The 23,202-nt window shown below is 39.2% G+C and overlaps 1 protein-coding gene across 6 annotated transcripts in view; it reads left to right on the plus strand.

Annotated features, from left to right (window-relative positions):
- The window catches only part of tbc1d1 (TBC1 (tre-2/USP6, BUB2, cdc16) domain family, member 1), a 58,073-nt gene that overhangs the window by 28,472 nt on the left and 6,399 nt on the right, over positions 1 to 23,202 (plus strand). For all 6 annotated transcript variants that reach the window (XM_028593659.1, XM_028593667.1, XM_028593670.1 and 3 more), the window contains 5 exons: positions 11,453 to 11,653; positions 17,924 to 18,085; positions 19,147 to 19,305; positions 20,957 to 21,057; positions 21,230 to 21,373. In XM_028593659.1, the coding sequence (XP_028449460.1) occupies positions 11,453 to 11,653; positions 17,924 to 18,085; positions 19,147 to 19,305; positions 20,957 to 21,057; positions 21,230 to 21,373 (767 nt within the window). The remainder of the gene's footprint in view (positions 1 to 11,452; positions 11,654 to 17,923; positions 18,086 to 19,146; positions 19,306 to 20,956; positions 21,058 to 21,229; positions 21,374 to 23,202) is intronic.

The raw sequence follows: 23,202 nt of genomic DNA on the forward strand, positions 1-23,202 counted from the left end.
GGGCTTTGTAGAAAAAAAAATATTTTTAAATTATGCAAATTGGGTCAATACTAGGGGTGGTACGGTTCACAAAACCCACAGTTCGGTTCATATCACAGTTTTAGGGTCACGGTTTTCGGTTCTGTACGGTTCTTGTTATTTTTTTCTTTTAATCTTTAACACTCCAGAAATATGCTTCAGCATACGGTATATAGCTTAATTATCCACAATGTAGGATACAGTATTAAATAATGATATAGTTATATCATGTAGCCTAATCATGCACAAACTGAATTTGACTTGACTTTAAGCACATTATTAAGACCATCTCTGAGGAAAGCTAGCTGAGATTTTGATACAGCAAGAGGGAAGACATTGTCGTGATTTCAACAAGCTTTTCATTTATTTGGCAAAAAAAAGGAAAATGTGTATTGCCATCTACAGGAACTTATGTCCCGTTTTTTTAATTGAAATTCTTTTATTAGGATAACCCCTTGAGATGTACCATCTCGTTTTCGAGGGGGTCCTGAACAAAATACAACAAAAATAACATTACAGACGTACAAACATAATAAACAAAACATTACACACACACACAAAAAAAAAGAAAAGAAAAAAAAAACACACAGAGCCTACAATTACAACAAAATAAATAACAGGGAATAATGATACATCAACATAACCAAACGTTACTGTGGAAAGAGTGTGATTAAGTGGTTCAATAAGAAAAGAAAAGTGAAGAATGAGATACAACTGGAGAGAATTAAAGTCTACATGTACAGTTAGTATGAAAATGAATTGACAAGGCATGTTTGAACAGTCTGAAAGTTGAAATCGAACAAATATTTACTGGTAAATTATTCCAATCAGAAGGTGCTTTAAACATAAAAGCATTTTTTGATCTAGACTTAGAAACATGAGGTACTGAAAAGAAAAGCTGTACAGTATGTCTTAAACGATGAGTGGAGGAAAAAGGAACCAAAAACTGTTTTAAATAAATAGGATAATTGAAATGAACACATTTAAAGACAAAGTGCAACCAATGAATCTGTCTTCTTATAAATGGTGTGGGCAAGTCAAGAAGTTCATACATTATACAGTGATGAGTTGTAAATGCACAGTTAAGAATAAATCTACACAATCTATTATAAACTCTAGTAAGAGGAGTAAGAGAGGAATTAGAAGCAATGCAGTACACTGAATCAGCATAATCCATTATTGGCAATATAAGTTGAAGGGCAATTCTTTTTCTGACCTTAAATGGAAAACAGTTTGGTGAACAGAAAAGAAGACTAAGACTATAATTCAATTTATGTACAATATGATTAATATGATAATTAAAAGAAAGTTCAGAGTCAAAGTATAAGCCCAGGTATTTAATATGGTCAACTTTCTGCAACGTAATGCCATCAAGACAAGAAATACGAAATAAATATGATTTATATTTAAGTTTAATGTTCTGTCGAGTATCAAAAATCATAGTATGTGTTTTGGTTTTATTGAGAAGTAACTTATTTACAGCAAGCCAGTTTTGTAAGTTATTAAAATCAGACTGTAAGTCTGTTTCAATCTGTACTAAACTTGTATGTGAAGTGTATATAACCGTATCATCAGCATAAAGCTGAACAGAACACTTACAGATAGAAGGAAGATCATTAATAAATATGGAAAAAAGAAGTGGACCAAGTGTTGATCCTTGAGGCACACCACACTGCTGAGTTAGAGTGTCAGATTTGATCCCATTGATAACAACACATTGTTTTCTATTGTGAAGGTATGAGTTAAACCAAAGTAATGCAGAGCGTGAAAGGCCAATAGCGTAAAGTTTATCTAGAAGAATGTAATGACTGACCAAATCAAAAGCCTTTGTTAAATCAATGAAAATAGCACCAGTTAGTTCCAAATTGTCAGAGGCGGTAAGAATATCGTTGTTTAGTTTTAGCAGTGCAGTAGTTGTAGAGTGATTAGAACGAAAACCAGACTGAAAAGGTGAAAGTATATTATTTTCATTAAGATAACATGGCAATTGATTATAAATTAATTTTTCGAACACTTTAACAACAGAACTAATAATAGAAATTGGTCTATAGTTGTTCAAATCTAGTGCCTCGCCTCCTTTATGTAAAGGAATAATGCGTGAACATTTCCAGCTATTGGGTAATTCATAGGTAGACAAAGACATATTAAAAAGATCACATAAAGGATACATAAGTACATGAGATGATAATTTTAAGAATCTAGCTTCGATACCATCCAACCCAGAACCCGTACTCATTTTAAGATCATTAATAACATTCTGTACCTCAACAGGTGTGATAAGCCTAAAAGAAAATATACTGTTAATAGTCAATGATTTATTAGGTTGTAAATTACCACAAATAGATGATTTAGGTAATATAGAAGAGACTGATGAAAAGTGAGTATTAAAGGCCTGGGCCATTAAAAGAGGTTCTTGTAGAAGTTCATTATTAACTTTAATTTGCTTAGGTACAGATTTAACAGATGCATTAGTTATTGATTTTATCATGGACCAAAATTGTTTAGGATTTTTGAAGTCTTCAATAAGAGATTCTTTGTAATAATTAGATTTGGCATTTCTAGTCATAGTTTTACTTAAATTTCGTAACCTCCTATAATCATCCCAATCAGCAGGGTTCTTAGACTTATGAAATGTGGACCAGGCAGCATCTCTCTGCCTGAAAAGTCTAATTAAATCAGCACTTATCCAAGGCAGGTGCCTACCTTTTACTTTAATAGTTTTCAGAGGAGCATGTTTGTCAATAACTGTATTCAATTCAGAAAGTAAAAAATCCCACGCATCTTGAACATTAGGAATTAACTGATACCTATCCCAGTTGATTGAAGTTATATCATTAATAAAATAATCTAAATTTAATTTATTGTATAGTCTAATATTAATTAGTTTAGGAGGTAATTTAAGCAGTTTAATTTTCCATATACAGTACACAATTGCATGATCACTAAAACAGTCAGACATAATTCCTGATTTTAGGAATCTATTTGGATGAGAGACTAGTATCCAATCATGCAGAGACTGACATGTTGGTGTAACACGGGTAGGTTCACTGATTAACTGGGTTAAATTTAGATTTCCAAAACTATTCTTATCTTTAGCAGCGGATTTATCAAGCCAATTTTTATTGAAATCACCTAATAGTATAATTTCATTTATGAATTTAATAGAATTAATAGTAGAGATCATATAATTTATAGATTCAGCAGGTGCAGATGGAGGTCGATATATATTTCCAATAGTTATATACTTATTCACATGCAGAGTTATTTTTACAAAAATGCACTCAAAATACAGAGGTTCAATATCTGGAATAATTAACTCTGAGACCAAATTAGAAGACACATATATAGATACACCGCCTCCTCTTGCACCTCTATCAGCCCTATATAAAACATAATCAGCAAGTTCAATCTCATTGTTCGATATTTTGTTAGTGAGCCAGGTTTCAGACAAAGTAACAACAGCAGGTTTATACTGTTCTACCCATGCTCTAAGCATGTCAATTTTAGGTAGAAGACTTCTTATGTTTAAATGAATTATTTTCAGACCTTTATCACCATCCAGTTTGATATTTAAAGTTTAAGAAAATAAAACCACTGATCAAACATAATGAAACAGAAAAGGTTAAAGGAAGTAATTTGTAGGGACTCGAAATTACAAAAAAAACAATAACAATAAAACACACAAAAAACAACAAAATACTTAACAAATTCATACACACAGAGACAAAACAAAACAACAAGAAACAAAACCAAGACTAGCCTTTTAACCCTGGTCACCATGCCCAGGTTTTTGGTGAGGAAAACAAAACAAAAAAGAAAAAAGAAAGAAATCACTTCTGAGCTTGGCCTGCTACAAAGAAAACATATTAAGGTGGCTCAAAAACCAAACATGAGTTGAGATATTAAGAAAAATACATGATTTTAATAATAAAGGTAGTCTATAACTTCATATGGGAAAATAAATACAAAATAAATACAAAAGTAGAAAATGCATATTTTTATGTAATATTTATTAATTTAATCAATTTAAGACTACCAAAAAAAAAAAAAAAAAAAAAAAAGAAAATCCTTAAAAGAAATAACAAAATATGGCTCCAAATACAGGAGAAAATACAATACAGTCAGTATGACTTTTTACGACACTATATTTCCATTTTTCGGTAGTTAGACAGTTTACGGCAAATATTACCGTATCCACTTCATATATTAACTTAGATTAACAGCCTAGATACCAAAGAAAACGTTTTAAGCACAACTGCATTAAGTTAATAATCATAATTAGTTCATAATAAAATAAAATGAAATGGCTGCAAGAACAACATAACAAAATAAAGGAAGAAAAAAAAGGAAGAAGCAAACAACAATATGGGGAAAAAAAAGAGAAGAAAGTTTACTGAACTACCTAATTAGAAGAGCTCATGGAGGAGTCCATAGGTGTCATGAAAGCAGCCTCAGCCACTTTGTGATTGGTGAATAGTTGCTTTTCTCCTTCAACCACAACACTCAGAGTGCAGGGATAACGAAGAGAGTATTCATAACCCAACTCCCGAAGCCTCCGTTTAACTGTGACAAAGGCTTTACGTTTCCTCGTCAAGTCAGCGCTATAGTCCGGGTAAATGAAGATGCGGCTGCCATTAAAAGTCAGATCTTTTTTTTCACGAGCTAGGCGAAGAATCTTTAATTTATCCTGGAAATGAAGCAAATTAATCAGGATAGGCCTCTGATTGGGACTCCCGTGTGAGCGGACTTTGTGGACAAAAGTGCGGTGTGCCCTCTCGATAGCCGGCGGAATGGGAAAGTCAACTTTACCAAGGAGTTGAGGAATCAGACCAGCCATAAATTCCAGAATGTTGCGGCCTTCTGCGGCCTCTGGTATCCCGAGAAAGCAAAGATTTGCAGATCTGCTCCGATTTTCCAGATCCTCAACCTTATCTGCCAGGTATTTGTTATCAGTTTCGAGTTGTTTGACTCGGGTAGAGAGATCGGTCATATTGTCCTCGTTTACTCCGACACGTTGTTCCAGAATTGAAAGCCCCAACAATTCCAACAATTACAGTAATTCCCTCAAGAGCAAGCAGTGCGACAGTGGCAAGGAAAAACTCCCTCTTGGGAAGAAACCTCGGACAGACCCAGGCTCTTGGTAGGCGGTGTCTGACGGGCCGGTTGGGGGTGTGATGAACAGTGGCAATAATAGTCACATTAATAATGGAACAGTGACTGGATGTAGCGGGAAGCTGCAGGGTTCAGCCGGAAGAAGCATGACATTGCAGGGCACCGCTGAGCTCGGCAGGGAGTGCAGCAGGACCACGGCGACAGCTGGAACCAGGATCCCCCAATGTAGATAGGGATCTCTACATACCACTCAGTGTGCCAAAAATCGGATCAACTTTAGTGTCGAAATAAGTCATTAGATCCTGTTTAACCTGATGAATGGTATCGTGCAGAGACTTCATTTGGATAGTATCCATTGTTTGGTCGATGGTTGATGATTTGATTTCTTTAAAGATAACAGAGTAAATATGTCCATTCATCAAGCAAATCACGTGCCTTGTTAAGTTAGTCACACTATTTTGTAAATGTAACTAATATCAAACAAAGCATGGCCACAAAATTAAAATGACAAAAGCAAGCAGACCATAACTCAGACCGGCTCACTCATGCTGCGGCCATCTTGGATCTTGGTTTTTGCACATGAAGATTGAAATATTACAGAATATCAGTTGAAATAACTTGCATTTATCAAACTGCCAACTTCAGTGTAGCTCTTACAAAAATGTATCCTTTGAAAGAAAAAGAGAGGAACTCTTAAAGCTCAGTTTTTTGAATAAGTCAGAATACGTTAAACATAAAAACAGTTTACATTGTTAGTTCATTTTCTATCCTGGGCTGGGACACACATACGGTTTGATAAAGTACTTATTGGACTTATCATTGTACTTACAATAACGACCGTAGCTGTCAGGCCCTCCTGTATACGTCTCCTCTCCGTTTTTTCCTGCATCCACCGTGTGTGTTTGTGTGTGTGCGCGCGCGCGCGTCAGTCGCGGGGAGAACTGAGCAGCCCCGCCCGCTGCAGAGACCCGACAGGATCTAAACTGCAGCCGCTTCAGCGAGTGAAAAAACGTTACAGCGTACATTAATGTTAAAATGTATACAGGTTGGCATGACGGTCTTTCGCTGTACGTTTTGTTGGTAACTTGTTCACACCTCTTCTTTCGCGCGAAAGGGAAACACACTGAGGTCACATACGGGGCACCTGAAGGGCACGAGGCCACATTGCACATGCGTCGAACCTTGCGGCACACACACGTTCCGAACTGAGACAAGCGGACCAAACGGTTCGGATGTTTTTTCATGAACCGTACCACCCCTAGTCAATACATTTGCTAATTTGGCGAAAGTATTTGGCTCAAATCCTCCATATTATTTTTAACGTGACAAATTATGGAGAGAGGGACTGCACAGCAATTTAAACATTATTCCATTTCATCAGACACAAAAATGCTGACAAAGGAATTTGCATGTAAGAGAGTTTGATACAGTGAATCATTTTTCGATATCAGTTTATCTCACTGAGTTTTTTTTTTTTTTTCTTCTTACTGTTACCAACGAGTATGGCACATGTCTCTTTTAGATTACTTGCCAAACTAACAAATATACCTGCTTTGTGCACATAGTGAGTATAAGCATGTTTGTGTCTCTGGCCATGCCACTTGTGTAATCAGACATGTTCATATGCGTACACTCATGCTGCTTAAAATCCTACCAAAAGAAGAGCATGAGCAAGACACCTTACATGTGCTTCAATACTTGTGCTATTTTTTTAAAACAGACATACTAGGTCCCGACGTAAAGACAGTGTTGCAGTGACAAAGCCTTTCCACTCTGTGTCACTCTTTCATTTCATGTGATGGTGCATGTGTAAGAGGAAGGGAATGAAAATAGATCACTACCGGAGCTCTTTCTCTACTGTATAAACTTGAATTGGCTATTCCCTATTTTGTAGGTGATCATCAATACTCTCGTATTAATGTTCATTCAAGAATTTTTTATTTTGAAGTGCCAACCTAAGCCACTAGCTTTGGCCAGTATGATACCCACTGCTAATTATCTTTCCTTTTGAAATCCCAGTCTAGAAATGCATAAAACAGTATTAACAGGACAAGGCAGACGTAAATGTATTTCTGTTTATTTTTCTGTTATGTCCCTGAGAATTTTATTCTCAAAAAAACTTTGTTGGAATTTAAATTCCTGTGCTGAAGGAACAATATATACTTACATAAGGGGCTCATATTTCTCCATTGTTATCTGGCAGTGATTGATTGCAATGAACATGAGTTATTATGGCATCTTGTGCTTTTGGAGCTTAGAATTTTTCATTATAGAGCTTGATAGTTACCGCCCACTTTTTTTCAACCTTTCCGGTTCCGGACGTAATTTTCCCCATTGCTCCATTGACGTTTCATTAAAGTCTTATATAAAGAGTTTTAAGCCTGCAACCAAGCCAACCACCTACAAACTGAATAGTGACAATAAAACATTTGATTTGGCGCAAAAAAACATGTTGAAAACGGAAAAAAGGCAAAGGTACAAGACTTTGTACATAACAATCATAGAGTTCAGTGGTAGTAGCTCTTTAGCTGTTTGCGGGTTTGCGGTAGTGGTAAGCATTTCCATGGTAACGGCAAGCTCCACCAATCAGATACTTCTCTGTTACGCTTAGGATTGTAAGTAGTGTAGTACTTCTCCGTGACATCGCAAATAAAACCAGTTTTTCTTAAAACAAGGTTGATTTCATACAGACTTGTGGAGATGTACAGCCCTGACAAATATTTGTGTGTGTGTTTGCCTGTGCAGACACAGAAATCATGCATGTGCATGCATGTCTTTAGATCCTGTGTTTTGATAATTATATGTTGTGTGTGTGTGTGTGTGTGTGTGTGTGTGTGTGTGTGTGTGTGTGTGTGTGTGTGTGTGTGTGTGTGTGTGTGTGTGTGTGTGTGTGTGTGTGTGTGTGAGACAGAACAAGTGTTGACAGTTACGATAGTTGGGTTGGTCACACTATAGCTCCACTATAACTCCTGGATCAAACCCAGTAAAAAAGAAACACCCTCCTCGAGCGAAATACATAGACATGTCCATACGTTACCTTTTAAGTTAGCAAAAGAGAGGTATTTCTTTATTGCACTTTATTATACCTGTGTTTATATTTTGCATTGGAAATGTTTTTGAGTCTTTTAAACACTTCAGTTAGCTTATAGTATTTACGTTTGTTTCAGTGAAATGCATTAAACTCCGGCCTGAAATGTATTAGGGTTGCAACCAACCATTATTTTCACATTGATTAATCTATTAGTTATTTTTTGAATAATCAATCATTTGGTATATAAATGTCATAAAATAGTGAAAATAGATTCCAAGATGACCTCTTCCAATGTCTTGTTTTGTCTGACCAACAGTCCAAAACCCAAATATATCCAGTTACCAATGATGTCAAACAGAGAAAAAATGCAAATCCTCACATTTGAGAAGCTGTTTTTTTTTCTTTACATATGACTTGAATCGATCAGTAAAAATGTTGTTGATAGATTTTCTGTTAATCGATTTTTTCAAGAAAAAAAATGATAGATTAATTGACTAATTGTTGAAGTATTAGTTTCATCATTGATCATTAGTGACATTAAAAGCCTACTAAAGCAGGATGTTGTATTAATGTATCAGCTTATTACAGTTTTTAAGGGCGCTTTCACACCTGCCTCATTTAGTTCGGTTGAATCGCGCTAGAGTTTGTTGCAGGTGCAGGTGCGGTTCGTGGGCAGGTGAGAAAGCGGCAATCACACTCGGGTGCGCACAGAAAGCGGACCAAACAAGCGTACCGGGACCTGCTTGATGAGGTGGTTTCTGTAGGCTTTCAGTCAAACTCTGGAGTGGTTCGTTTGTGGTGAGAACGTGACCTGACCTTGAACCACACCAACTGCGTACTCTGCAGTGTACTCCGCAAGTCTGAGCTAAATGGCTCCTGTAGTCAGGTGTGCTTTGCAATCTGCGATGTGGCAGAACATGCAAACTGTAGCAGCTTGCAATGTTTCTCTCGCAAAAAAACAGACCGCAGTCAAGCTCACCGTCGGTCACTCACATCTCCGTGGTCAAACCAGCCGCCAAATCATTTTAGACAAGGGAACAATAGTCACACAGCAGCCATTGTTCAGTGTGATTCATTGGAATTACAATGATGCACTTTAAAGTATATGCAGTTACTGCAATATGCTTGCAATACATACAACATTTATGAATCCTGTAATATTAATATATCGAAATAATAGTAATAAAGATAAAATATGTGTGGAATCATCCTGAATTAGGTATTGGGGTGCTGCAGAGACGTTCCAGCCTACAAAGCATATCCTACAGACTAAAGAAAAAAAATCTTTGTTTGGTACAGATCCCACTATCATCATTTAAGTTTGTTAAATTTTAATATTTTTTAATGAAAATGAGAATAATGATACAAAAATGATTATTACCTTCACTATTGTGAATCATATCGCAATCGCAATATCAGTCAAAATAATCACAATTAGATATTTTCCTAATATCGTTCAGCCCTAGTTTGTGTTATTTCAAGTTCATTAGAGTAGAGACGTAAAGAGTCAGAATAAAAGTCTGCTGTTCTGAAGCGTAAACTAGCCTTGATCCTGAAAAGTAAACAATGGCACATTCTGCCATTAGGTTGCGGACCTGCCTACAGCAATGCCTGCCACACCAAAAATAATAGGGGTGGTTGTTTTTATACAAGTCCTACGTAGTTTCCATTTCAGTTGTGACTTTGTGAAATCACAACAACACATAAGAAAAAATACTAACTTTGAAGAACTGTAATTGAATTACAGTTACAAAGGTGCTGTACAAAAGATTAATTAATTTGTTCACTTCTGTACACACCCCTCTGGATTATGTGTTTGGGTCTAATGAATGAATGTGGGACTATGTTGACCTTTTTCATCAACCTTCCCACTGAACATGCTGCTCATAAGGGATTAGCGAGGTTTAGGCCTGTCATTGTGTACTAAGTTTCCCTTTCAAATGAAACGGGTAAACATCACGTAAGAAATTTCTCCTCATCATTAATAAAATCTTCATCTGAAGTTTATTTTGACAGTCAGCTGCCATGAAGAAAAGGAAAAATAGTGCTTTTAGCACGTCAGTGAGATGGGCTTTGTGCTAACTGAATGCAGTGCTAAATTGGGTTGAGTTGGGCGTGTATTTACATTTATGTGTGTGCTTGCATACATGAGGTCATGGGTGTGTCAAGTTTGTGTGTGTGTGTGTGTGTGTGTGTGTGTGTGTGTGTGTGTGTGTGTGTGTGTGTGTGTGTGTGTGTGTCTGTCTATGTCTCTGTTGGAGGGGATGGCGGTGTCTCAAGTCCACACACAGCTCCAGAGGAAAGCGCCAGCCTTGTTGACCAACTTTGCATGTTATGTGTGTATTGTGGGACATGGTTCTGGTGAAGTGTTTGCTCAGTGGGTGTATGATGCCACTTTGTGCAAGAGAGAGAGAGAGAGAGAGTGTGTGTGTGTGTGTGTGTGTGTGTGTGTGTGTGTGTGTGTGTGTGTGTGTGTGTGTGTGTGTGTGTGTGTGTATCTTACCTATTTCTAATTTTCCTCAGAAGAGTGCTTGGAAACATAAATATGAAAATCACATACTGTACCTAAGCTAAGGTATGTGTGTGTGTGTGTGTGTGTGTGTGTGTGTGTGTGTGTGTGTGTGTGTGTGTGTGTGTGTGTGTGTGTGTGTGTGTGTGTATCTTACCTATTTCAAATTTTTCTCAGAAGAGTGCTTGGAGACATAAATATCAAATTCACATACTGTACCTAAGCCAAGCTAAGGTGTGCGTGTGTGTGTGCGTGTGTGCATGCGTGTGTGAGTGTGTGTGAGAATCGTGATGTTCCAACAAACTAAAAGAGAAGTGCTATCTGGAAAGTTGTTATGTCCTTCCTCTAAACAACACAGGGTATTTCGAGGTTTCGGATCCACCCTGTACTTTGGGGTGGAGTCACACAAACACTTTTTTTTACCCAACTGGATCGAATATATCTATGTTTAGCAAGTTTCATTTTATTTTGTGCTAGTGTCCAAGGGATTGCAAATTGAATTGACTTGGGTTTTTTGACTGTAGGTCAATAAACAAAGTAAAATAAATAAATTTAAAAAAAAAGGTTTCCCCCTGATAAAAAGTAGAATTTTCCTTTCTCCTAACAACACTTTGTTGTTTCACAAGACCTGCTTATAAATATTATGACTAAAACTTTTATTATTTTATAAGATAGCACTGTTGTATAGTGTTATCTCTGTTAGTATTTATTTGCTGTATCCTGCACCTAATGTAGCATTAGCTACACACTTACCTTATGTCATACTATCTGATATCTTTCAGAGCGGGGGGATCCCTGTCTTGAGGGTGGTCGAGTGTGCGTGGGCCAGGTGGGAGTTGGAGGAAGTGGGGACTCGTCCATAAGGGTGGTGCCTGAAGAGAGGACGAAAAGGAGCAAAGAGGAGCTCAGGGAGCTCTGGAGGAAGGCCATCCTGCAGCAGATCCTGCTGCAGAGGATGGAAAGGGAGAACCAGAAACTACAGGGTAAAGTTGGATGGATGAAGAGGATTGAAACACACACATACAAGGAGTAGGGTTGGGTACCGAAACTCGGTGCCAATAGGGAACCGGTGCCGACGTAAACGGTAGTAACGAGACCGAATAAGAACGAAAGTTTCGGTGCCTCATTTTGGTGCTCGACTTTACACTACACCTGACAGCATGTAACGTTAGCCTACCTTTAGCTAGCAGCTGGATTAATCACGGTTAAAATGCTGACAGCTAACGTTAAACAGTGTAAAGTGTGACTGTATTTCACTGAGGAGGACTTCAACAGCGGGATGTAACAGTCTGCACTGCAGCGCAGCAGCCGCCGTTGTCGCAATTCATAGATATACAGTATGTTTATATGGTCGGAATTAAACAACACAGACGGTGCGTTCACTCGCAGCTGCCGTTGTCGGAATTAAACAACACAGACGGTGCGTTCACTTGCAGATGCCGTTGTCGGAATTAAACAACACAGATTCACTTAAAACAGGTAGACTTGTGGTGCATTCACAGTAATTGTAAAATACCCTTTTCCCATCTGGGGTTCAACAGCAATTTACTGGTGAAATAAGTTATTGTTATAGTTATTACATTATTATTAAATCTTTAATTTTGACCATGGCCTTAGCAATAAACAAGTCACTGACTGTTGTTTACTACACTTATTTTTTTTTCTTCTTTTTTTTTTTTTTTTAACTTTATTGAAAAGTACCCGTTTAGGCACCGGCACCGTTTTAAAAGTATCGATTTAGCACCGGAATTAAAAAAAAACCAAACGATACTCAACCCTAACAAGGAGCCTGCATAGCCTTTTTTGTAATTATTCACATGTTCATAAACAAAAGATCTTATTATATTTGTGCACACATCCTCAAACATATGTTAAACAGACTAGTGAAAATAAGATTTACTACAATGATTAGTATAATCACACTAAATTTTATAATAAGCAATAACAAAAAAAGTGACTGTCCCATAATACATGTAACAGCCATTGTGTCCTATCAAAGTTAATTAAAGACTTGAATGTATACCAGGTTTTTGAAGCCAAGAACTGCATCTAGATACTTAAAATGTAAATACACATAATACAGAGTCACTTTAAATATTCTTATACAGTGAGGAAAATAAGTATTTGAACACCCTGCTATTTTGCAAGTTCTACCACTTAGAAATCATGGAGGGGTCTGAAATTGTCATCGTAGGTACATGTCCACTGTGAGAGACATAATCTAAAAATAAAAATCCAGAAATCACAATGTATCATTTTTTAACTATTTATTTGTATGATACATCTGCAAATAAGTATTTGAACACCTGAGAAAATCAATGTTATTATTAGGTACAGTAGCCTTTGTTTGCAAGTACAGAGGTCAAACATTTCCTGTAGTTTTTCACCAGGTTTGCACACACTGCAGGAGGGATTTTGGCCCACTCCTCCACACAGATCTTCTCTAGATCAGTCCGGTTTCTGGGCGGTCGCTGAGAAACACGGAGTTTGAGCTCCCTCCAAAGATTCTCTATTGGGTTTAGGTCTGGAGACTGGCTAGGCCACGCCAGAACCTTGATATGCTTCTTACAGAGCCACTCCTTTGTTATCCTGGCTGTGTGCTTTGGGTCATTGTCATGTTGGAAGACCCAGCCTCGACCCATCTTCAATGCTCTAACTGAGGGAAGGAGATTGTTCCCCAAAATCTCGCAATACATGGCCCCGGTCATCCTCTCCTTAATACAGTGCAGTCGCCCTGTCCCATGTGCAGAAAAACACCCCCAAAGCATGATGCTACCACCCCCATGCTTCACAGTAGGGATGGTGTTCTTGGGATGGTACTCATCATTCTTCTTCCTCCAAACACGGTTAGTGGAATTATGAGCAAAAAGTTCTATTTTGGTCTCATCTGACCACATGACTTTCTCCCATGACTCCTCTGGATCATGCAAATGGTCATTGGCAAACTTAAGACGGGTCTGGACATGTGCTGGTTTAAGCAGGGGACCCTTCCATGCCATGCATGATTTCAAACCATGACGTCTTAGTGTATTACCAACAGTAACCTTGGAAACGGTGGTCCCAGCTCTTTTCAGGTCATTGACCAGCTCCTCCCGTGTAGTTCTGGGCTGATTTCTCACCTTTCTTAGGATCATTGAGACCCCACGAGGTGAGATCTTGCATGGAGCCCCAGTCTGAGGGAGCTTGACAGTCATGTTTAGCTTCTTCCATTTTCTAATGATTGCTCCAACAGTGGACCTTTTTTCACCAAGCTGCTTGGCAATTTCCCCGTAGCCCTTTCCAGCCTTGTGGAGGTGTAAAATTTTGTCTCTAGTGTCTTTGGACAGCTCTTTGGTCTTGGCCATGTTAGTAGTTGGATTCTTACTGATTGTATGGGGTGGACAGGTGTCTTTATGAAGCTAACGACCTCAAACAGGTGCATCTAATTTAGGATAATAAATGGAGTGGAGGTGGACATTTTAAAGGCAGACTAACAGGTCTTTGAGGGTCAGAATTCTAGCTGATAGACAGGTGTTCAAATACTTATTTGCAGCTGTATCATACAAATAAATAGTTAAAAAAATCATATATTGTGATTTCTGGAATTTCTTTTTAGATTATGTCTCTCACAGTGGACATGCACCTACGATGACAATTTCAGACCCCTCCATGATTTCTAAGTGGGAGAACTTGCAAAATAGCAGGGTGTTCAAATACTTATTTTCCTCACTGTACTCTGTATCTGGATTGAATTTGGTGTATGTCTGCATGATTACCAGAACAGCAGCCAGCATTGTTTTGTTACGTTGCATTGGCATCACTCACTTGTTAGTCTCGCTTTGCCAGACCATCCACACACTGCGGAGTGGAGGAGGGTCTGGCTAGTCCGGGATGGGAGAAAAACGCGCTCTGGTTTGTGTGAGAGAAAACTCAGATTTGACAGATAGTCTCGCTAGCTGTCTCAATTTACCATGCAGATATCTGAGGAGCAGTCAACCATAGTCCTCATAAATTCACCGGAGTTTAAAATTCCAACACAAAGAAAGCGGAAGAAAGCGGAAGGAAACGGTCATCGGCGAAAATGCATGCATCCGGCAGAATTTGGATTCTCTAGAAGCTATATAGCAAGATAAACAAGTCATTATTTAAAGCTATAGTGTATAGTCTTCCCTATGAGGAATTCTTCTTCTGCACAGTAAGGGTGTGCCAAGTGCACCACCTCTTTCCTGACCCAGTTGGCACATGTCAACACACACTTAGCTATGCTCCACACCCTAACTACAGGCAACCCACCCTTTAATTCTCTCTCACACACACACACAACACTTTATTCATCACACAGCTAGAAATAATTGCCTACATAACAGGGTGTGGAAGGAGAAAATGTGGGTCAATATTGATGAAAGAAAAACAAGTCCAGGCAGTAAACGCAGACACACGCACTCGCTGCAATCGTACTATACACACTAACATACACATCTACAGGCCTGGGGCGCTTTCTTGATCGTCTATAGTTCAATTGTGTTTTATTCCTCCCACAGGGTGGGCTCCACCTTTCTATCCGTTTTTGTCTGGGTGGAGCTCAATTCCCTGTCATCTATTCTTTCTGTTTATCTCTCACACTGCTGCCTGTTTTATGGGTCAACTGCGAAAATGTTAGTGTATGTGCATTCCTCCGTCAGTGTGTTTGTATCTTCGTCAGCTCCAGGGTGGGGTATCTTATCTGGTTGTGTGTTATCATGGGTGGGTATTATGAGTGCACCGGGGAAAGAATGGGATAGAAATGGAGAGCAGGAGGAGAGGTTAGAGAGTGGAGAGATTGAACGCTCGCTGGGCTGAAGCCAATGACTGAGTCCTGACAAACCACACTCTGCTCCAGACAGCTGATAAGACAGACAACAGAGCCAAGGCCTCTCCAGCAGCATCTATTCTTACTCTGGGTGTGGCAGCTATCTGCTACGTCCAAGTTTTCTTCTTTTATTGACTAGGCTACGCCTTCCAGGTCACTCCTGCTACTTCTCTGTCTTTGATTGCTGAGGCCATGATATACAGCATTTTATGAAGTTTAAGGTATTTTATAATGTGTTTACCCTGGATTTTAGTGTGAATTCTATGCAAAGCAGTCAAGTTTTGCAAAGCACCAATTTGACATATTTTTAATTTGTCCATAAAAGCTGTGGTGTTGTTATAATTTCCCCAGTTTACTTCTTGCAAAATGTTGCTGATGCAAATGCATGCATTCCCCCTGTTGGCGGCACACCTTTTGCCTCTGTTTCGTGGAAGGTGGCAGGGCAGGTTGGAACAGGAAATGGACTGCTGTCTCTTTCCTGTCTCGTAGTGATGATGTCACTCTCCTCAGCTCTGCCAAGTTGCAACTGGTCACTCTAGGTGGAGCTACACACGAGTGGAAGGGGTGGGGAAGTCCACAAGTGGAAGGAGGGAAAAAAGGGAGAGGGAGAGTGTGGTTGATGGACGAGACAAATGTGGAATTGAATGAGAAGAAAGAGTTGAGTGTAGCGAGTAAAAAGAAAGAGCAGAAAAGAAGAGATTAGGAAGGAAAGAGAGAAAGGGTGTTATCACAAAGAGAGGAACAGATGAGGGGTACTGGGTGTGCCCTTCTTTGATCACTGTTGTCAACATGTTGCAACACAATTCACAGTTTGTCTTTCTGTTTAGTTTATAGGCTGTGTTAATCTGAAAGTCACAAATTTGATTGCGCAAACCAAAAATGTCAAGGGAATGTGTTATAATAATGATAAATGCCCCTGTCCAAAGAATCTCTCTAATATTCCTTGATTTACTCTCTGTCTGTGTACAAACTTCTAAAATACTATGTGATTGGATCTAATAAAAGCTGGTGTGTTCCCCTCTCAGCCCCAAGCTGCAGACAGACAGTTTTTTTTGTGCTGGCATGCTAAACTCTGGTTGATTTTTGAGGACTATGGTTAACTGCTCCTCCGATCTCTGCATGGTAAATCAAGACAGCTAGCTAAACTATCTGTCCAATCTGAGTTTTCTGTTGCACGACCAAAACAACTTTTGAGCGTACACATGTTCCACCAAAACAAGTTGCTATTTTGCAGAGGCACCGTTGCGTTTAAAGAAATGCCAATAAACCAGAATTTTTCTTCCATCATGGAATGTTGTTTGGACTAGCCAGACCTTCCTCCGCAATGCTGTGGAGGAAGGTCTGGCAATGTGAGACTGATGTCAGTGCTGTGTTCACAACTTGTTTTTGCTGCCCTAATGTAGTCAAAGACAAAAACAGTAATTTCTTTCAGAGCGGGGGGATTTGCAAAAACAACTCAAAGTTAAAGATGGTGATTAACCAGCAGCTCTGTTCCTGCAGTTATTTTTTACACATTCCCTGCTGACTATTTAAGGTTTTCTATTTTTAAAGTATGACATGCTTATTTTGATTCATTAAGTCTAAAGCAAATTATGTGAGCATTGTGTCTTTTCTGGTCACTAGATGATGAAATATGGCCTGACCTGTTTAAAATCATGTATCTAAAACCTTAAAGGAACACGGCGGGAGATGTAAAAGTTCAAGTCGATACATACCCTTCTCATCTCACTGTAAGGCTGTTTGACGCCGCCAGCGGCATCAGGCCAGCACAGAACATGCAGGTGAATTGTGACAAAAGTGACAAAATATAGCCAACATGTTCCTATTTACATGTTGTGTTGTGCTGTGACTATACAAATCACAACATGTAAATAGGAACATGTTGGCGTTATTTTGTCACTTTTGTCACAATTCGGAGCAGTAGGATTACTGGAACCAGTCACCTGCAGGTTCTGAGCTGGCCTGATGCCGCTGGCGGCGTCAAACAGCCTTACAGCACGCACTGAGATGAGAAGGGTATGTATCGACTTGTCTAACTCTGGGGGTTACGGTGAATTAGCTAAATTCCCAATAAGTCGGCGTGTTCCTGTTCCTGTGAATTAATGTTTTTTGGCTGCAGTCACAGCTACATTTACTCCTCCACACTGTTTTTATTGTTATGACAGGCTAGTTTTCCACAACAATGAGTGTGTGAAAGTCTATATCAGTAGTGTATGAAAGTGCATGAGTGCAGAAACTAAACCACAAGGACTACGCAAAATGTACATGGCTTGGTGCTTTGTGAAGAGAGCCACACACTGACAGCTGTGTCAGGTGTTTCCAGCTACAATGACACCTCAGCTCCACACACCACAGGACCAAGACGAAGGGCTAAAAAGGGGTGTCACATTACTGAAGTGTATTGTCTGTGTATTTATGTTCGTAGCCTCAGAAAACGATCTGCAGAACAAGCGTCTGAAGCTGGACTACGAGGAAATCACACCGTGTCTGAAGGATGTCACTCTGGTCTGGGAGAAGATGCTGGGAACTCCTGCGAGGGCAAAGGTCAAGTTTGACACAGAGACCATACATGCTGCTGTTGCACAAGGTACATATTTGGCACTACAAATACATATATCAGTCCTAGTTGGAATTGTTTGTTCTTTTTTTAAATCACCAGGTATTAGCAAATATTGACCAAAGCTTAATGTATAAAGCTTCAAAACTGAAAATATGTATTGTAGCATTCCTCCTTATCATCAGCCTGGGCCTTTTTGTTCTGTCCATGTTCTAGTATTCAGGACAGGAAGGTTATCTTCTTTCGGCTTCAAACGTAACAGGGGAGATGTAAAGTTCAGAACACACATGCACACAGAAAGGCTACTGGCAGTGGCCAATGAATAGCAGCCTATCATTTATCTACTAAAGTAGCCTCAAGAGCTAGCTTCTGGGCAAGATTATGACATCACATTAAAATGGTGGTCACATAGATATGTGTTCCTAAGGTCAAGAATGAATCTCCTAGCCTTGTGAGACCGTCCTGATCTCGCGAACTCCAGTTTTCCACTCGCAGATCAGTCTGGCATCTTGAGATAGAGAAAATTTGGAGCCGTTCGCTAAACAACCGGGCCAATCAGCGTTGGTTTTGAGGCGGGTTTAGGTGGTGATAGACAGATGGTTTATCCAATCAGCTAACCAATATTTTCAGACAGCGGTAGCCCTAATTCTGTTAGCTGCTCGCTAAAGCTTTTTTCTCTTGGATCCTTCTTTTGGAATATGGACCGGGAACCTGAAATGGTGACTTTTATTCGTAAATTCAACAAATGCGAAGCAATCCATCTAGCGGAGTCAGGTTATGAATCTCCACCCTCAAGGGAAAATACTGTAGAACACTGTATCGACTAACAAACTCCTCTTTGTCTGTCAGTCAATCAAACTACTTACTGGGCTGACAAGTACTTTTACAGACAAGGTAAGGCTCCTTTGAGTAGCCTGAAATTCACCAAGTCCTGACATCTGATCCCCTCATTATTAGCATACTACATGCATGGGTTGCGTACTATTTGTTGTATTCTTCACCTAAACAACTGTTTGAGATCTCTTCAGTTACAACATGTTAACATGTAATTTTACCTTGGTACCACCCCACCCTCTTGTCATCTGTGGCAGGTGTCCCAAGACAACATCGAGGCGAGATCTGGAAGTTTCTGTCTGAACAATACTTACTCAGGCAGACGGTCCCGTCCAGACCCCCTGCCAATCACACTCCATACAAAGAGCTGCTGAAACAGCTCACCTCGCAGCAACATGCCATCCTCATAGATCTGGGTAACTCAAACACACATAGAAAATATTCATATTCTCTTTAACACATTCTTAGTTGCTTAATTTTAAAGCTATTCTGCTTTATGGTAACAACACTAAAACAAATGAATGTACAGGATACCCTGTGCACAAACACACACATATTCACTCACACATTTTACAGACAATCTACAGGTCTTGAAAGTCTTTAAAACATTCAATTCAGTTCAGTTGACAAAAGGCCTTAGAATGTATTAAAAAATTAAAGTGTCCTTTACAAAAACTTACATTAACTAAATTATTATTGAACTGGTTAATCCATTCTTAAATGTTGCATCTCGGTCCATTACTAGAAATTATTGTTGGGAATTGCTGACAAATATGAGATTTTTTGTAGACCTTATGGTCACAAAGTATGATTGTGGAAAAGGTATTAAATTAATTTTATTAGTATTAAAAAAGATCTTTAAAAGTCTTTTATTTGGTGAACTCTACAGAAACCTTGCACAGAGTACATGACAATGTCTCAAACCTCATTTTAACGCTTTCACCCTTAAATGTACCCAACACCTCCCACCCAAAAACCCACAAACACACACAGTACCTACACCCCACCCACATAACACCCACATTCACAACCACCCACACATCCATCCCTGTAGCACGTAACCTCCCCTGTTTTTGCTGTTGACCCTGAGTCTTTTATCTATCATGTTATTTACATCAGATTGGGTGGGGACGGAGGTAACGCCATACACAGTGACACAGTTGCTAACATGGCCAAATATGAAGGTGTTATGTGCTGTAGGATAAAAAAACACTGTGTTTATGATACTGAAGCAGCAAAAAGGTTTGCAGATAGAAAATGCAGGGTAATTCAATGTTGTCTACTTCAAGTATGTAGTAGTAGTAAAGACTTTACATAAGTTAGGCAAAAGGAAGAAGGTTAACAATGTAGGCTTGTAAAGTTGAGCACTCCCACACATTACACACACACACACACACACACACGCGCGCGTGCAAACTTTCCTTCAGGCAGGGGAGGGAGTTGTGGAATTATGTTCACAGACAGAGCCCCTACAGCACATTAAACGCCTACACACTGATCGTCATTGTCTTCTCCAAAGCCTCACTGACACACACTAAGTCAGGAAGTCAGTCGGTCCCAAAACACCCATACCTGCCAATCAACAGCCCATCTACGTAATGCAGATACGTTTTTTACAGATCAAAGGTCATTATGTTGTCATGCTTGAAAGGCACGTGACCCATGTCCCCCATGATAGGCTCCTGAAGGAGGGTCTTTGCTTAAAGCTGGGTGTTTTCATGAACATGTTTGTAAGCATGACAACTTGGAATGGGTCTGCACATGCTCATGCACTGAGCTCCTTTTTACACATCAACAGCAAAGTGTGAAGTCTAGCATCCTCAGGGCAACGTTTAGCGAAGTTTATAGGCTTCTTTCAAACACATGTACACACCCAGATGCTTTGGTCTCTTATAGATAGTTCACTCTTACCAGGAGACACAAAATGAAATAAATTTACTAAAAGTTTCATCAGGTTGATCTCAGACATCAAATAGATGCTTTGTCTGGCGCAGCATTTCATACTAAATATAAACAGTGCAGATGTTTCTGCAATATAGATCATATCACTCTTTTCTTCTGTCACAGGGCGCACTTTTCCAACGCATCCATATTTCCAAGCACAGCTGGGGGCAGGACAGCTGTCTCTGTATAATTTACTGAAAGCCTACTCACTGCTGGACCCTGAGGTATCATTGGATCATTTTAGTATTCTTTCTTTCACTTTCTTTTTGCGTGTCTCTCTTTCTCCCCCTACCTGTATGATTGACAAAATGGAACTGTCAACTGCTTTTTAGGCTTAAGCCTTTTCCCCCTACCTTGTCTGTGTAGACGTCAAGTTTGTTAATGTTGTTGTTGCAGGTGGGCTACTGCCAGGGCCTGTCCTTTATTGCTGGAGTGCTGCTGTTACACATGGGGGAAGAGGACGCCTTCAACATGCTCAAATTTCTAATGTATGACGTGGGGCTTCGCAAACAGTACAGGCCTGACATGATAATCCTGCAGGTAGAATGCACACAAACACATACACACACACACATTCAGAGTCTCTTTGTCCCACATACTGTATATAGGACACATTTACAGAATCTGTCACTCCCCTCTACATACCTTAATTTTGATAATTTCTCTATGTTACTCTAATACTTAAATTGCATCAAAGAGAGGACTGCAGGTCACTATCTTTTTATATACAGTACAGGCCAAAAGTTTGGACACATCTTCTCATTCAATGTGTTTCTTTATTTTCATGACTATTTCCATTGTAGATTCTCACTGAAGGCATCAAAACTATGAATGAACACATATGGAATTATGTACTTGACAAAAAAGTGTGAAATAACTGAAAACATGTCTTATATTTTAGATTCCTCAAAGTAGCCACCCTTTGCTTTTTTTGATAACTCTGCAAACCCTTGGTGTTCTCTCAATGAGCTTCATGAGGTAGTCACCTGAAATGGTTTTCACTTCACAGGTGTGCTTTGTCAGGGTTAATTAGTGGAATTTTGTCCCTTATTAAGAAAAAAGCAAAGGGTGGCTACTTTGAAGAATCTAAAATATAAGACATGTTTTCAGTTATTTCACACTTTTTTGTTAAGTACATAATTCCATATGTGTTCATTCATAGTTTTGATGCCTTCAGTGAGAATCTACAATGTAAATAGTAATGAAAATAAAAAGGAAACGCATTGAATGAGAAAGTGTGTCCAAACTTTTGGCCTGTACTGTATGTCCATCCATCAATCAGTCTGTTCATCTCAAATGTCATATATATTTGAAATGTGATTCATCTCATCACTCCTTCTCTTTTCAGAATTTCAGAAAACATTTTCATGTTTTAACAAAAAGACACCATTGGTTTGGTTGAGATTCATACTTGATGCAAAGGGTTAACAGGAGTCCTGCCTTAGCTCAGACGTGTAGTTATAGTTTTGAGCAAGTCATGCGTACATGTCGTGCATAGGCTCCATAGCTCTGCCATAAACCATCTATCAAATAATAAAAGCACATATAGGGCTGTGACGGTATGGATCTTTTCTTACCGCGGTAAGGAAAGCAACGTATCACCGTGATATATGGCGGTTAACCGCAACCCCGTTACGAGAGTAGAATAAGTCAGAGCGAGAATAGCTGGGTGCCTTAAGTGAGTAACGCCAGTGCCTGTGTGGTCGCGCAAGAAGAGCGAGTGGTGAGAGCAGCGTATGAGTGCAGCTGTGAGGAAAATGAGGTAGCAAACACAATGCAAAGTGAGTTAAAAATGAACAATAAAACGACAAGCTTCTCAAGACACGTGGCTTCATATGTTGTCAATACTGCCAGTAAAGTAAAAGGGTGTTACCCCCGAAAAAGCATTGGCTTACTTGCTGTCATTTACGGTTGCGCCGCTTTCTCTCCTTTCCGCTGATCTAATTCACAGACAGTTCAGAAAGCTCTATTGTCAAAAAATAGTTTGCAGAGAGCACAGCAGTGTAGCAGGACAGTGGTTTAGCAGCAAACAGAAAGCAGAGAGGGCGACTCGGCAGTCCACTAACTTGTTGCTCTCTCTACCAATATAAGCTGCTCTGTTTTAGGCTACAAAAGCATGCATGCAGACTAAAATTCAATCTCACTGTTTTGTTGGGATTAATCTATGAGCAGAAGGAAACTCCGCTAGCTGCTAGACTAATGTATGCATTGGCAAAACACTGCAGCGGTAATGTGTCCACCTCAGCTGAGAACAGAGAAATGTCTGGCTGAGTCCTTCTCTTCCCTACCATGTATTATATTAAACCAAACGTTACCTGTAATATCACGAGTACTCAAGCCTAGACATAATTCATAAATTCAGACACACA

This window comes from Perca flavescens, chromosome 2 (genome assembly GCF_004354835.1).
Source record: "Perca flavescens isolate YP-PL-M2 chromosome 2, PFLA_1.0, whole genome shotgun sequence".
In the NCBI taxonomy this organism is placed as follows: Eukaryota; Metazoa; Chordata; class Actinopteri; order Perciformes; family Percidae; genus Perca; species Perca flavescens.